The sequence below is a fragment of the Paramormyrops kingsleyae genome, chromosome 2 (assembly GCF_048594095.1).
Source record: "Paramormyrops kingsleyae isolate MSU_618 chromosome 2, PKINGS_0.4, whole genome shotgun sequence".
In the NCBI taxonomy this organism is placed as follows: domain Eukaryota; kingdom Metazoa; phylum Chordata; class Actinopteri; order Osteoglossiformes; family Mormyridae; genus Paramormyrops; species Paramormyrops kingsleyae.
In genome coordinates, this window is record NC_132798.1 from 26168333 (window position 1) to 26184507 (window position 16175).

Sequence of the window (16175 nt, forward strand, 5' to 3'; positions counted from 1 at the left end):
GCGACGAATATAACTGCGCTTTATACCGCATTAAAGAAATTCGTTTAAATGTAAAGCGTCTGTAACCCAGAATAACGCCACGACAGCGGAACTGATTGGAATAAACGAAAATACACTTTTTTTGACACATCAAGGAAGAAGGGAGTGATGTTTGGGGGCTGGATCCCGTGCACGCTTCCCGTCTTTGTGGGGAGGCATCGCCGATCGCGGGTCTCCGGCTGCTTGCGGGCTGGCGGCTGTAGCGGCGTGGGGCGCTCCGGGCTGCCAACCTCCGTGCCTTTGTTTTTATTGGGGGTCCAGGCAGCGTAGTTCCTGTATCCCTATTGTTTTCCCCCCATTGTATTTGTAAGGGACAGCTGTCTGCTGCGCCATTACCTCGTAGAAAAAGGGGCAGGCATTACCCACTGGCGTAAGCGTAGGAGACGCATCTGCCGTACGGTGTGCGGCGGACAGGACAGAAACCTTTTGTGCTGAACCTGGGAACAATCCGAAAGTTAAGTCCTGAAAAGGGATTTTAATTCACGGCTGCAAGATGTGCACCCCATGCTGTCTCTCCCAGGTAAGGTTTACACATCCAGCTACCTCAACTTGTTTTTTGTCTTATTCTCATACACCAGACCATTTCGCTTTCTGGCCACCAGTAGCTGTACATGGCATGGCTTACAATGTGGCATCGATCGGCCAGTGATTTCTCACCATTTTCTATAACGGTATCAGTTGCTTCCTTTGCTGGATTATAAGCAGTGCCTTCTGCTGGAGTGGCTTCCACTTCGGCACATGGGCACAGCGCGGCCACGCAGCGGGATTCAGCCCCTCCGGTCCGCCGCCGGAGCGGAGCCCGACGCCGGCAAAACTCACGCTTAAAGCCGCCCCGGGAGATGCGCGCAGCGCTCCTTTACTCCCCCATAAAAACACCAGTCTTTGTTTTTTGGGGGCACGGTGTAATGTGGAAAATTAGGCTGCTTTTCAATTAATCCTCTCCTGTATCTATAGATCTTGTGAACAAAACAAAAACGCACGGAATGGTTCTGGTACAAAATCTGTGGTTGGAATAAAGCGAAGTATCATTATTTGATGTCATTATTTGCGCATAGTTTGCACTGCTTGTATATAAAACACATTTTGAGTGTCCGTTTTGTTAGGGGGAGTCATTTCAACCACGAGTTTTCGTCGTGCTTGGTGCACATTTGCGCTGATAATTAAGGTATCAGGATAATCACGCTACTGCTTCTCGCCTCATAGACACGCAATGGGATTTTCGAAGCCTTCGATCTTCACGCAGGCATAGTGCTCATTGTAATTAATGCAATACACTTAGTGTTTCCATCCAATGCTGGCCATTTGCGAGCTCAAACGCCTCACCGTCTTTTGGGGAGTTGCTGTGCAGAAATGTTTCCTGTCACGGAAAGCTGTCGGGTAGCAGCTTTTCGCTTTTGATCTATGGTTAATGGCTGTTAATGAGGCGCCCTGACTTCCACGTTCCTGTCCGGGCATCTGCCAAACCTACTTTGGGTAGTTTCTAAACCAGGTTTGTTTTACTGAGCTCCCACAGTAACTGAATATACCAGCAAGACATAGTGCTAAATTTCTTAGCAGTAAAATGTCATTCATCAGCATTACTGCTCTATGCACTGTGACAGTAAAGATTCTTATCATAAACGGTTATTTTGCGAGGTTGGCTTGTGTCTTGTAATTTATTTTTCACTGTCAGTTGTCTGTAAGCTATAAGTTTCTTAGTATAAAAATGGCTCGTCATATTATAGTGGAACTCGTTTAATTAAACGCAAAGGTCCCTGGCGTTTAATCAGAATTGCCAGTTGATGCTGTTGAAGTATAGTAATTAGCTTTTTAACTTTCCCTCACTTCCTTTGCAAAGTTACGTTGTACCCATTTCTTCTTGGAGTGGGATTTCGTTGTTTCTCCTCCTCTTGACTGCGGGTGGTCTTTTCACTTCCTTAGTTGAGTCTAAAAGAAATGTGGTGTTTGGATTAGGTTAGCATAGGAGCAGCACGCTAAAAGACCAGCAGGACACTGGAGAAGTAGCAGCCCGTCCTTTGGGCTGTCGTCACATTAGCAAGGGAGCATGCTGTCGCAGTCTGCTTGGAAAGGGTTATGAGTTGCTCAGTACTGCTAGCCTGGCTCTGAACTCTTTTGGAGATAGATGGTGTTTTTCAGGAGTACTGTGATCTCAGAATTCGTCTGTTTTAGGAATCCCCCCCCCCCCCCCCCCCCCTTTCCTTATGAAATGGGATCTTATGTCTGTATTGAGTTTGAAGTCCTTACAGAGGAAGTGATTGCTAGCATTGTGTGTGTGTGTGTGTGTGTGTGTGTGGATTATGTTTATAATCCACACACACACACTGGAAAAAGGGTGGGGTGCATTTCCTATTTACTCTGCAGGTTAATTTCAGATGTATCTTCAGTCAGACTTGTGTATAATATATTTACTTATCTCTAATGATACCAACACAAAATCACCAGCTTAACACTCTTAGTCCATAGGAACTGGTTTGTCTCAGTGTAAAATGCTCAGTACAGATTAATAATGAAGATACACTGGAGATAAATGATACCATTTCAACACCCATTTTAGTAATATTATGGGATTTCTTCAAATGAAACAAATTGTATGTGCAGGTTGGGACCTTGGACTGTGGCAGATAAATGGCCGGTTTGGTATTCATAGAGTTACAAATTATTTGCATGAGGGTGGAATGAAAAAGATGGAATGTGCAGTACACACAACCCACATGCCTGATAAGATGGTCTTCCTCCTTCTGTGAAAAATATTTTAAATACAGGTTTGACTCATTTATGCAAATTTTGGATGTAATGGTGTTATTTGAATGATCGAAAAAGGCTGCTTTCAAACACATATAGCCTTTGGCAATTTTGTTATGTTTTGAATTCCAAGATTATTTTAGAAATTTTAAACTATTTGTGATATAATCTAGATGTGTAGCAATGTGCTTTTCTTTCTTGTTCTTCATTTCTTGATAATGAGCCTATTCATCTATGACAGATTGTATGAAGCATTCTTATTTGTCTGTGACCCAAAATCCATCACAGAATCAATTAAAAAATGTTAAGTATGGTTTTTTTGTGGAACATTAACCCATCTCTGAATAGAATCCAGTATGTGGCCAATACAATAACAATTTTATTATGATATGAAACCCATGGTTATTTAGATAGACTTGCTATTGTCTATTTATTTATACATATTTTGTACCTTAGTCAAAGAAACTGTACATTGACATAGTTTTAACTGAATGTATCAGTTTCTTTGGTTTAGCTCTGTACAACTTTGTTACAGAAGTTTCAGAAGCATTTCCATGCATCTGATGAGAAGCCAAATTGCCCCAGTTTTCAGTAGATGTATTATACTTCATACTTTGCTAGTTCATTGTAATATTGGTTTGAAAAATACCACTGCCCTACCAAATAGTGAAAATAATGTAACCACAGTGTTGTCTTGGTTTGGACCAGGGGTCACCAACCTTTTTGAAACTGAGAGCTACTTCACAGGTACTGAGCCATACGAAGGGCTACCAGTTTGAAACGCCCTCCTAAACTTATCTGAACTTCATGTATAATAAATATATTTTAAATACTTTTTTTTTTTAGATATTGTCATTTTCAAATCTATATAAATTCAAATGTGATTAAAGAAGAATAGCAACAGGATAAAATTAAATTTTAGACACTGCTCACTGGTATTTTTAGAACAGGTCCGTGGGTGACTTATGTGGTCCTTGGGGGCATCCTGGTCCCCGCGGGCACCATGTTGGTGACCTCTGGTTTGCACTGTTACTTTGTCAAACCACTTTCTGTTCATGCACAGCAGCTCTCCCATATTGGCCTACTCAAGAGTCACAATTTAGCATATATTCTGGTTTTTGGGGAAGGGTGGTCCAGCCTTTTTATTGTAGTCTATGATTTTGGGTTTGCCTCAGTCATGCCTTAATGTTTATGAAAGTAACATGTTTCAGATGAGTCACTGTATGCTGTGGCTATTTGTGTGTGTATTGGGGACAATAACACCTTGAGTTCTTGTTGTTTGGGGTCCAGGCAGCATTTTTTTTTCTTGTTGTATTGTTTTTAATGTTGTATTGTTTACTTTCTTATCCACAAACAGCTGTAGTAAGTGAGCGCATGATCTTTGTCGTAGCGTGTTAATACGAATGGCTGGACTCTGCCCTGGATGACTTGGATGAAATTGTTGTATACAATCCACACACATGCAAACAGCCATTTGTCTGTACAGTCTGTGGCTAAATATACATAGTATAAATGTTCTTTTGATGTTGTTTTTTTACCATAAGTAGATACAGTCAAGCTTTGTGTATGCAATAAATTATTAATGCATAATACATTGAGTAATAAAATGACTTAAATACATGACTGTGCTGTGTTAAGGGAAGATGACACTTTGACAAATAAAAACTGTTATTAAGTAAACATCGGGTCAAATAGTTGTTATAGTACAATGTAATGTGATGTTGGAAGTTTTGCAAGACTAAAGTGAGTCATTTGGCTGTTATGAGTATGTCTGCAGGTAAACAGATATATTAGGTTGCTTATCAGGCAATAGATTTTTTTTTTGCCTTTTAAGAGGTAATTAAGGTTGCAAATGCACAGAGGCATCACCGTATCTTGTGGTTTCTTTTTTGTAAAATGTAACGTCACTGCTGTCTGCTGAGTTCCTCGCAGTTCTGATTTAATCACAGTATGCCATGGGTCTTGGCCTGAATGCTGTGGTGAAAAATGTGTTACATGTATCAGTTATGGCTAAGATACTGCTGTGTAATAACTGAGTAACAATGGGCACTTTTGGACAGAGGGGATTGATGTCACCTGTTTGTTTTCTGTTTGTTGTTCTAAAAATGTTTCTCAAATCTCGTTTTCACAGCACACCTTCTATGCAGGTTTTTTTTTCCAGCACAGCTCATAATTAATTTTGATTGAACTGTTCATAAAATTGATCCCTTTAAAATTTAAGATTAATGAAAATCACGCTTTAAGATGAAGGCTCACTTCTGTTAAACAAAAATCCATCGATTCCGTTGTTATGTAAGAAATCACATAAGGGACAGAATTTCTTTGTAAGGCCGTGTATTAAAAAGTTATGTGTTTTCAGTGGTAGTCTGGCAACATTCAATAAATGCCTAGTTTGCTAACTAGGTACATTGAAGGTTAATCATCTGCTGGGTCGCCTAACTCATCAGAGCAGCAACTGTGAGTAAAATTATACTTTTAATTAGTAGATGATGCATAATCCTGCTCCCCTCCCTCTTAATTTGTGTGCTTTATTTCAAAATTTAGATGGGGGGGGGGTGTATCCAAAAAGAGAGGTACGCTTGATCTTTCAGTCCTCAGCGGGTTCAGACAGTCACCATAAGATTAAAAACACATTTCCCTGTGACACTTTTGTATGCTGATTTGTGTGGAAGTTCTCTGTCATTAATTGCATTAGCTGGAACTGTGGAAAGTACCCAGGATGCCATTTTAAAGGAGCTGATTCCAATTGTATGTGCTCACAAAGAATCTTGTAGCTGCATGAATGAAATTCACCATAGCAAGTGATTTTTCTTTGCTTTTGCTCTGATAATTCAGTATGTGAGTGTGATGCAGGCTGTGATTAGTGATTTTTTAATTTATTTTTTTTAAAGTACGTGAGCGAGGGCAGCTATGTATAACTTCAGGTCTCTTGCAGCATTTGGGCACAAACGCTTCATTTGCTTGGAGTTTCTGACTTGGGACCAGTTCCTGGTAGACAAGTATCTCTGGAATTTAGGAATGTTGGCATTGTGAGTGGTGCGGTGTCAGTGTTTGTGAGCCTTCACCAGACAAAGAGCCATGCTTCCTGGTCTCAGGTTGACAACTAGCTTTTGTTTACACTCAGAATGATACTTTTAGCCTTTCTATTTCATTTTCATGCATGGTCTCTCTGTTCTTGCAAATATGCAAGTAGATATTTTGAAATCATAGCCAAGCTGAAGGGAACTGGGGGGTCCCATGATATTGGGGGGGGTGGAGGGAGATTTATGATTGCGAATAACCCTCCCCCCCGCCAAGATTTCATATATGCCGGAATAATGTTGCTTTTGAAAATACAGTTGTACCTCAGAACTCGAAATTAATCCGTTCAGAACTCCGGGCCGAATCCTAAAAAGTTCGAGTTCTGATCGAATTTTCCCCATAAGAAATAATGGAAAACCAATTAATTGGTTCCTGGCCCCAAAAAATTACACCGAAATGTTTTTTTTTTTTTAGCATTTAAACCCAAAATGAACTGGACAAAATAAGAAAAGCATATACTGTACTAAAGACATCTAAGCACATTTATCAAAACAGTAGTTTTTAAAGTAAGAAAATAAATGTATCTAAGCAATATGTAAAGTTAAAAGAAAAACAATGCGTCCTGCCCCGATTGTCCGCTCCTTCCGTGTGCCACGCCCCCTCGTTAACCCTGTGTGATCAGCTGTTTCTGGTTGTTGTCATTAGTCCTCCGTTTTTCGTCCGCGTTTCAGTCATTGTATTGTCCATCTGCGTTTTGCCTGCCTTACCTGTAATTAAACCCCGTATTCCCTGATACCCTGACACCTGCGCCTTTGTCTCCGTTCCGTCCCCACTGGGCACGACAATATTATTATAATTGTATTAATGGTTTATTATTAATGATATTAAAATAATTAATAAGAAATCTTTATTTTTAAATGTATTTTATTATATAATAATAATTACTGTTACTGTCTGTCATTGTCTAAATGTATTTTTACTGTCTAAATATATGTATTCAGCTTGTGTAAACATGCACGATGCTATCACAGCGAATGCGAGGCTGAGACTGAAGCATTAACCTTTGTTTTCGCTGAGAGACGTGCCACGTGAGTCATTTCCCCGCGTGTACAAGTTATCTTAGATCGGCGTTCACGGTTTGACTTCTGAGATTCAGATCGAGTTCTAGGTAATTTTTTTTCGAACTGGTTGGTTCGACTTTTAAGAAATTCTAGTTCTAATGAGTTTGAGAACTGAGGTACCACTGTACTGTCAAAATACCATGTACCGCAGTTTAATGCTTCAAAGGTATGGAAAAATTAGATGCTACGCAAACCTACCCACTACATAAATATCTACGTGTATGTCTCCTACTTTCTGGGTTCAGGGTGCTCTCTGGCATTTGTCGTCAAGCTTTGAAACATGCAGCATTGGACAGCAGCCTATGTAGCAGTTAGAGGTGCACTTTAGTCAAGCTTTAGTCAACATGCTATCACGGGGGAATGCATAATGTGTTGTTAGTTTTCATGTGCAAAGACACAAGCTGTTTTCGGCCTACAGTGTACTGCATACTGTAACCGGTATATACTGTGTACTGTTAGTCAGCGTAGAATCCAGTATGCTAGTTTTTTAGCATGCAACATTTTTACCTGACTTCCCTGCAAGCCTTTTAAATTTAAAATGACCATTTCCCACAGACAAGGCATTGTCTAAAACAGTGTTTTTCAACCAGTGTGCTGCAATAATTCATCAGAGGGCAGTCATTAGCATCACCCGTTAGCTGCTAACGTTAGCTCACTCGCTGATCGGTGTAGAACTGCTAACTTGTTTGGACCAATTAACCTGACGTTGGTTCGTTGTACTTTGCCCCACCCCTCATTAAAATGGGTAATAATAATAACAATGATGATGAAGAAGAAGAAGAAGAAGAAGAATTATTATTATTCCACAAATAATTTTTATTCTGAGGCTGGGCTGTGGTGGCCGTCAGGTCCACTATACGTCTCCAAGTTAAACAGTCAAAACAGGGCTGTGCCGTTCTGTGTTGCATTGTGGGATGCAGTAGGTGAGAGAGACTGGTCTTGTGCATGCTGGTGATATTTTCTAAATCAGTATGACATCTGGGTTTCTATACTGCAAATTTAATATTTTTCAGATATTGCATACCACATACTACTTTTTGGTCCAAATCAGTATATACTAATAGTATAGTATGCGGTTTCGGAAACAGCCATGCAGTCAGGATAAGTGGTGTCTCAAAATTGCCGGTTTCCCTGCCTTATGCCCTGAGTTGCCTGGGATAGGCTCCTTTTACCTTGTCCAGAATAAGTATTTAGAAGATGGATAGATTAATATACAGTACAACCCATATAGCTGAAAATCCTGATAGGCAATGAAATTGTGGTAATGCTAGACAGTCATCTGAGTCGCTGCTCTTTCCCGTAAAGGTTTCAGTTATGTAGTTTTCCTCTCCTCATATTGCTCTTTTAATCTGTAGTGTAGATTATTAGTAATATCCAGCTGACTACTTCTGCCGGGAGTTTGAGTCTCATGTTGAAGTTTCTGTTTCACAAAAGGCTCCTGACTTTTATGTCAAGGCTTGAAACCAAGGGCTGAATGTCTCCTCTTCACTGAAACGGGTGTGTATAGCAGAGCTAGTCCACAAAAGACACTCCCAGCTAAAGCTGGCTGGGAAATTCTCATTGTGCTGACTGCAGCTGTAGTATTGTCTTCAGGTTCAGTCATGCCTAGACCTTTTCACCCTTGGGCCCCGATGTCCAGCAGGATGACTGCTATGGGGGAGGGGCCTCCTGGGCCACTCGGGGTCAGTGGCACTCAGCCACCCCCCATCAAGGGCTCCATTGGAGACAATGGGTTCATCCGAAATCGAATACTTACACAGTACATACTGAATTTCATTAAAAGCCTACTAGTGTAGCATCCATCAGTTGCATACTTTGCAATTTCTAAGAATAGATTAGGTTGTCCGGGTACTGTTCGCCTATTGTCTCCTCCATACTGAGCATTCCGGCATACCCCTCACTTTGCATACTACATTTCGGCTACTAAATAGCAAATGAATATTAACGGCACTCAGTATGGAGCCTCCTGCCCTCATTATGAATTGTTTTTTCATAACTGTACATGGATCCAGCTTTTATAAAAATATTGCATATGTTGTATATGTTTATTAACAAGATTTATAAATTTATAAATGGTTTTGCATTTCTTTAGGCATAATTCAAGTATGGCAATATTATTCATAAAAATATGTGCTTCATGTCACACAATATTTAACTTAACATTATAGAAAAAAATGAAAGTCTTGTCGTACTCTGTAGAGGTTCATTTATTATTGCTCTGTATTTGATATCCTGTGTATTGCATTATATTATTTCTGTATTCTCACAAGTTGGCCACAAAACACCAGTCAAATCCTCAGTAGAATGGCACAAAGGATGCAAACGCATGCTGAAATGCCAGTGCGTTGAAATGAACTGCAAAAATATGAAAATCTTGTGGTTCTCTGTAGAGGTTCATATGCGTTTCTGTGGATCTCTGTGGAAAGCACACCGACGTTAATGTCCCGCTAGAATACCGTTTCAGTCCAGCCAGGGGAGATCCTGCTCTGATTGGTCCAGCCTAGAAGGCTGTAGCTGCTTCTACCCCAGATACAGACTATCATAGGCTGCTGAGTCCATGTGCTGCTGGGAAGTCAGTACTAGAACTAACCAGGGTCCTCTACACTGGTCTGAGTAGGTAAAATTACCATCCTTGGTTGTGCCTATAATTATGGACCGCTGTGACAGAATGAGATGTTGTGCCTTAATTATAGGATTTCCCTCTTTTTAAAAGAGATTTGTGTGCTTCTCTCTCTCTCTCTCTCTCTCTCTCTCTCTCTGTGTATGTGTGTCTGTTTCCCTCATATTTATACCTAAACCAGAGCAGAATTGCTCATGTCTCACTGTTCTGCATAGAATTTCATGGTTTCTGTGTTTTGACATCCTGGAACTAATTCCATAGACACTAGATCAAAAAAGTGGCACTTGAATGGTGACAGATTTTCAGAATAATTTCAAAACCCCCATCTGTTCTATCTTTTGATTTACAGAGTCCATTGCTATGATTTGGGTCTTCTCTGATGACTAAGTAATAATTTTCTTTACACATTTCTGTATCACAAGATAATGTAATACTTTAGGAATTTTTACTCAGGAATCTGTAACCAAGTCTATATTGATTATATATTCTGGGTGTTGGGTTTCTTCCCCCAAAGGCAACATGGTCTGCATCTACATAAGTGTGGCCATTTGTCTTATATTGAGACTTGTCTTGGGTGCTCTGACACCAGTGCTGCCTCATTGCAGCTGGAGTGCTGCTGTGGCTCGGCCGCCTGCTCCCTGTGCTGCAGCTGCTGTCCCAAGATCCGCCAGTCCACGGGGACCCGCTTCCTGTACGCCCTCTACTTTCTGCTGGTCACCGTAATCTGCGTGGTCATGATGTCGCCCACCGTAGAGAAGGAGATGAGGGATAACGTAAGTGCACTGGTTGCATCGGTATGGTGGTTTGTAACTTGAAATTTGACTCTTTCTTACTAGTGAACACACACTTCTACTTCCTTTTCTTACTACTTCCGCTTTTTTCTTCCACCTCTACTGGTTTTTCTGCTTTTTTCCTGCTTCTGCTGGTTCTGCTTTTTTCTTATTTTCCTTCTGCTGTCACTAAAGCTTCTTCTCCTTCCTTAAAGGTTCTTCTTCTGCTCCTTGTTTCCCTGCTTCTGCTTCTTCCTCTTCCTCTCTTCCTTCTGCTTTTATTTTCAATCCTTATTTCCCTTCTTTCTCTTTTCTTCTGCTCCTTGTTCTGTACCTCCTTCTGATTTTTCTTCTTCAGTTGTTCTTCTGCTGGAAAAAGCCCCCCCCCCCTCCCCCGAATGGTAGGTGATCTGTATGTTCAGTAAATCCAACAACACAATATGCACTGTAACTGTATCACATTTTATTCCCAGCTTTGAAAAACATTCCCACTTCTGCACTAATTCATCACTAGACTGTGCTTGTGTCACGCTTTGAGCCCTTACCACGTTGCACACTCGAGCGCAGCCGCACTGGGTTGCTGCTTGGTGCTCTGTGAATGAAATGCAGCTGGCCTGTTTTTCTTGCTGAATTACTTCGTTTTTTTGCCATTCTCATGATTTTCGACATAATGTTCAGATGAAAGGCGAAGTCCAATGGATATTAAATCTGAATTAATAGTCCAATAGATGAATTGTTAATATGTTAATTAATAGTGAAATAGATTATGGGTTAATACCTGGTTATTAACAATGTGTGGTTTAGAGTTCCGCTTTTTTGTAAATATGTTTGTGACATGTACACTACCAGTCAAAAGTGTTTGCACACCACAGGTTTTTACCACAATTCCATTTATTTCATAAACTGCAGATTTTTTATTCTTGTTAATCAATGGAAAGTTGAGTGCACAACTATAAATTGAAATGTCAAATAAAACAAGTTTCCTTTATAACATGAAAAAAGTATGTAACAGTGCATGTCTGACATCATATTAACAGGTTGTGTCACGATGGCATAGTCAAATTTTAGGCTGCCGTTTAACTTTAAGTGCACCAGTTATCATCCCGTGAAACAGAGCAGTAGTTATGTCTCTTGTAGAAAGAATGCCTCAGATTTTCTCCGCTGTTATGACTGATAGAGGGGGTTACTTTGAGTCAAACATATGGCAAGGTGCTCAAATGGTGAATGTACTATAAATTTTTGTTAGCAAAGAATATTAAGTGTATTTTTGGTAAATGTTTAGTGAGTAACATGCGAATGTACAAAATCTCAGTGTGTGAAAAACCTTTTGATTGGTGCTGCGTATTCAGACTCTGTTGATGGGCAGTTTTAATAAGGTGTCTGCAAGCCCGTGAGCTGTGGAGGGTGGTGTTTAGGGTGGTGTTTAGCTTTGCCGAAGGTTTGGAAACTTGGTATTGCGCAATGCTAGCAAGCCCACTGGGACCATTTAATTAAACTGATCCTATTGCAGTGCATTAATTAATTAATTATGAGCCTTTTGTGGAAGAGGAGACCGTGTGGAGAGAGGCACCCAGTTTATTAGGATAGGCAGCTCTGCCTTCATATTCCTCAATAAATGAACTGGCCAGTTTCCAGTTGGACTAAAGGTTTCTGACAATGAGCTGTTACTAGTTGGCTGCTGTTCCCGCAGTCGTATACAGACGTGCACTGAATTCACACAACTGTAACCCACTGGTATTACCATGGTGATCCACTATTTGACTGGGAGCTGTAAATTTTGTTCCCCCCCCCCTGAAAGTAGTCGCACAAAAGATTTTTCTTTTTATTATATGCTGAAGCTTTTGAGATGTCAGAATGGGTGCCGGTTGTCGTGAAAGTTCATCTGAACCTGAAAGTCTGATGACATTGTTTTCCTGTTTTATTTTAACGTAAATCCCTTTTTGCGGTTTAGCATGCATTGGAATTCAAGGCAAAGTCCTTGACGTCCCTTTGTATGTTTCTCCATCAATCTTCGAAAAAACGCACACCCTAGAAAAAAGGCACCTCATTTATTCATCCCCTCTTTTGTTTGCGGTTCCCGAAAGTCATCCTACAAGCCATGCTAACACCCCTTTCTAAAGGGCAGTGGGCGGGGCCAGCTCCACACTTTTTTTTCCCCCCCAGTCTCTGCACCGGCAGTGTTCCCGTGAGCAGAAAGGATCCTCTTTATCCAGAGGCTTGTTAGTGTGAGAGAATAAGCATGTTAGGAGACTGGTGCTTGGCTTTCCTTTCACCCGACAGCCATTTAGCCACGAACATCAAGGGATCAGTGACCCAGCTTGTGCCGTCAGCCCATTCACTTGCACAACAAATTGAAGTTTATTGCAGCTCCATGACTGGCGAGCTAAGCAGAGAGCGGCAGGAGTGTCAGGGCGACAGCGATAAAAACCACCGTAAGGGGCACATCCCAAACTCAAAAGTGCGCTTTATAACAAAACCAGAACCGTCATTTATCGGTGGCCGGCCAATGCAAGTGCCGCCTTTTCACATGCATGACTTTCCCGTAGACATTGAGAGGGCATGCTGCCCATCACCTTCTCAGTGTGTGAGGCTTTTTGTTGTATAGGAATGTGTGAGTCGATCTTAGTCAATGAAGATACAGTGGTATCACTATGGGAGAGTGGTCGAACTGGAACTGGAGGCATTGGAGTCAGGAGTAGGTTGCAGTAGGAGCAGCCGCGTTATGAAGGTTCTCACCGGTGTCCTTTAGTGTGAACCGAGGAATGCTGTGTGGCTCACTAGCTAGGGACTTCTTCTGAGCCAGATGAAGGTTTATGGTTTTTTTTATTTTTGTAACAATGCCACTTCTTCTCTGTAGATCCCTTTCTACACTGAGCTGTGTGAGAAGCTCAAGGCGGGAGAGAACTGCAAGAGTCTGGTGGGGTACTCTGCAGTCTACAAGGTCTGTTTCGGTATGGCCTGCTTCTTCTTCATCTTCTCCGTGCTCACCTTCAGGGTGCACACCAGCAAGGGCTGCCGGGCTGCCGTCCACAACGGGTACGTGATCTTGTGTTTTAACCCACTTGTGGTTATTTTCCTCCTAATTTCTTTTGTAGTAGAAGGCAAAAAATCACCTTGGGACTCCGTAAGATAATGTTTCTTCTAATAAGCAAAGCAGCTCAGAAGCAGTACAGTGGAGAAAACGGACTGCTCCTGACCCAATGGGGTGAACCCGCAAACAAAAGAAAATGGCGAATTTACACACTACCAAGACATTCTCATCGTGATTGGTTATTTGCAGTATGTGATCAAAGCATAACCTCCTCCTTTCGCAACAGGTGTCGTCTTCTCTACTCCAACCCTCCTCCTCTTATCACCGTTGTGCCTTTATCAACCTCAGTGGAGTATTTTTCTCTCAGCAGGTGCAAGGCATACCCATCAGTTTCCCACCATTTGTGTTCGTTAATCCGTTGACCTTGACATCTATGACCCAGTTTATGAGTTGGAAGAAAAAACACATGCTGTACTATCAGCAAAACAGCTCATGCAAGCAATTTTCTAAAATTTTGGAGTCTCTCCCGCCTGCACTCTACCTGGAAGGTTGCCTAAGACCAGTTCCTCCACCCCCCCCCCCAGCCCCTCTTCTGCCTCTAAGCCTCAACTTACTTGCTCACTGCTTTTTCAATGAATGGACATTAATTAAGAGCTCCACTGCATGCAGATTGTCAAGGGATGAGCTGTACTTCCCTTGAAAGAAGCCCTTAGTCTCCAGATGAAGCTCTTCACATTCCTGTAATTGGATATTTGTATTGCGTGCAAATGAGGCACTTGCAAAATGGACAGCAGATCCCTGGCACTTCGGGGTCTTGGAATTCATGACTAAATTGTGTGTCGTAGCCTTTCACCACTCTGAGGAGGAACTTATAAGTAAAGTAAGAGGCTTTCGTGCATCAGAGAAGATAATATATATGTCATGGTCAACCACAGCAGACAGGTCTTAGTGGAGGTGCTGGAAAAAACTTAGCACCTACATTTACATATATAACAGACACTTTTGTCCCAAGTGACATACAAGTAAGACAAATAGTACATTGGAAACATTCATGCTGTCAAGGAGTCAACTAGGCATAAGCTCAGCTAGATTGAGTTTTCAGTGAATGGCTAGGTACAAGTGTAGACAGTATTGAGCAAGAGCTGCAGAACAACAACAAATACAAAAACCACCTGCATTTGTCAAGAGCAAGGTGACAAATTTCAGACTGCAGAAGGCGGAGATATTAAACCACTAACGTACCTGTGAAGAAAACAACATTGTGGACAGACACACCAGAACTAACATAGTGCTGGAAGATGAAACCCTCAAATCGAAAGGCACTCTGTATGCTACTGAGGAAGAGCGAAAGATTCTTCACGGTGCAGCTTGTATTTATGATGAGGTTAGATCAAAGCATTCTTTTTTGTTGTGATTATTAGTTGCCGTGGGGAAATTGGGGAGTCTTTGCATATCCCATCTCCATGAGCCCCACAGACATATGGGCCTTTGTACAGGCACAGTATTTATGCAGCACAGCTATGCATCATGAGATATATGGTCGTCAGCATTGTAAAGTCACATGACCCGTCCACCATTCAGCTGTAGCATTGTCTGGCTACACACATTGGAGATTATCATACCGCTTCATCACGTCATATCCTGTCTAGTGCATTCTTTAAGTCTTACAGAGGCGTTTGTCTGAATTACCAAAAATTACCTGAGTTCTGGATCCTCGTGTTTTTTGCATTTTTACATGAGACAGCATCATCTAGTAGTATTAGAATTGTTAGAACACCCTTTGCGCTATGAATTGACACTCAGTGTCTGACTAAATAAATGTGCAGTTTATATGCTAACATTCAAAAATTAGGTAAAATTTGCCAGTTAAAATGTTTTTTGTGTAAGAGTTGCCATTAACTCTAAATATGTAGGTAATATCTTGTTACAGCAGACATATAGGCTATTTTTGTACCAATTAACAGGATTAAACACAAATAGTGAAAGTGCTCAAATCACAAAAGATCAGTGTGCATTGCTGTCTGTGTACTGGGCATCAAGAATTTGTGATTAAAAACCACCTAGTTTGCTTTTCATTAAAAAATATTACAGCGAAAAACTGAATATTGAATGTGAGGCTAACTTTACCGCAATGTAACAAGACTGAAGCAGAATTTCATGAGCTGTGTTCGTTGCTCCATGTTTACACAAATGTGCTCAATACCCTGATGATCTAGTGCACACAATATAATTTCTTGTGCCCTCATGATAATATATTGTGCGCACAACATTATCATGTACACACAAGTTAATTTATTGTGCATATAGTATTAAAAAATATTTTGGGACTTTTCTACGCTATGGACGCAGTGGATCGATACTACTGTCTAATGGTGCCAATATTGCCTCCTGCTGCTTGGTAGTTACAGTATCTAGGCAAAGCATGTGGGCAAAGGTCCATATAGAGGTCAGAACAGGTTTTGGGGTGAGAGTGCAGGATCGCTCAGCATCCATTGCCATTGGGGCAATAGGGGTTAAGGGCCCAACGGCAGCATCACTCTGGCAACCGTGGGATTTCAACTAGGGAACGTCCAATCACTGGCACTGTGTTGCACACATCAATACTCACTGGAAAACAAAATCTGAAGCTGCAAAGGTAGGGCCAGTGTTGAAATATGACAATCCTTTAGGTGAGTGTATATTTCACATTATTAGGAACACCTGTTCAATTTCTCATTAATGCAATTATCTAATCAACCAATCACATGGCAGTTGCTTCAATACATTTAGGGGTGTGGTCCTGGTCAAGACAATCTCCTGAACTCCAAACTGAACGTCAGAATGGGAAAGAA

General features: G+C 41.2%; 1 protein-coding gene across 1 annotated transcript in view; it reads left to right on the forward strand.

Annotated features, from left to right (window-relative positions):
• Positions 1–147: 147 nt before the first annotated feature.
• Positions 148–16175, forward strand: part of serinc5 (serine incorporator 5) — a 31135-nt gene continuing 15107 nt past the window's right edge. Inside the window, exons 1-3 of the mRNA XM_023803150.2 lie at positions 148–559; positions 10149–10316; positions 13171–13349. Coding sequence (XP_023658918.1) covers positions 533–559; positions 10149–10316; positions 13171–13349 — 374 coding nt within the window. The 5' untranslated portion in view covers positions 148–532. The remainder of the gene's footprint in view (positions 560–10148; positions 10317–13170; positions 13350–16175) is intronic.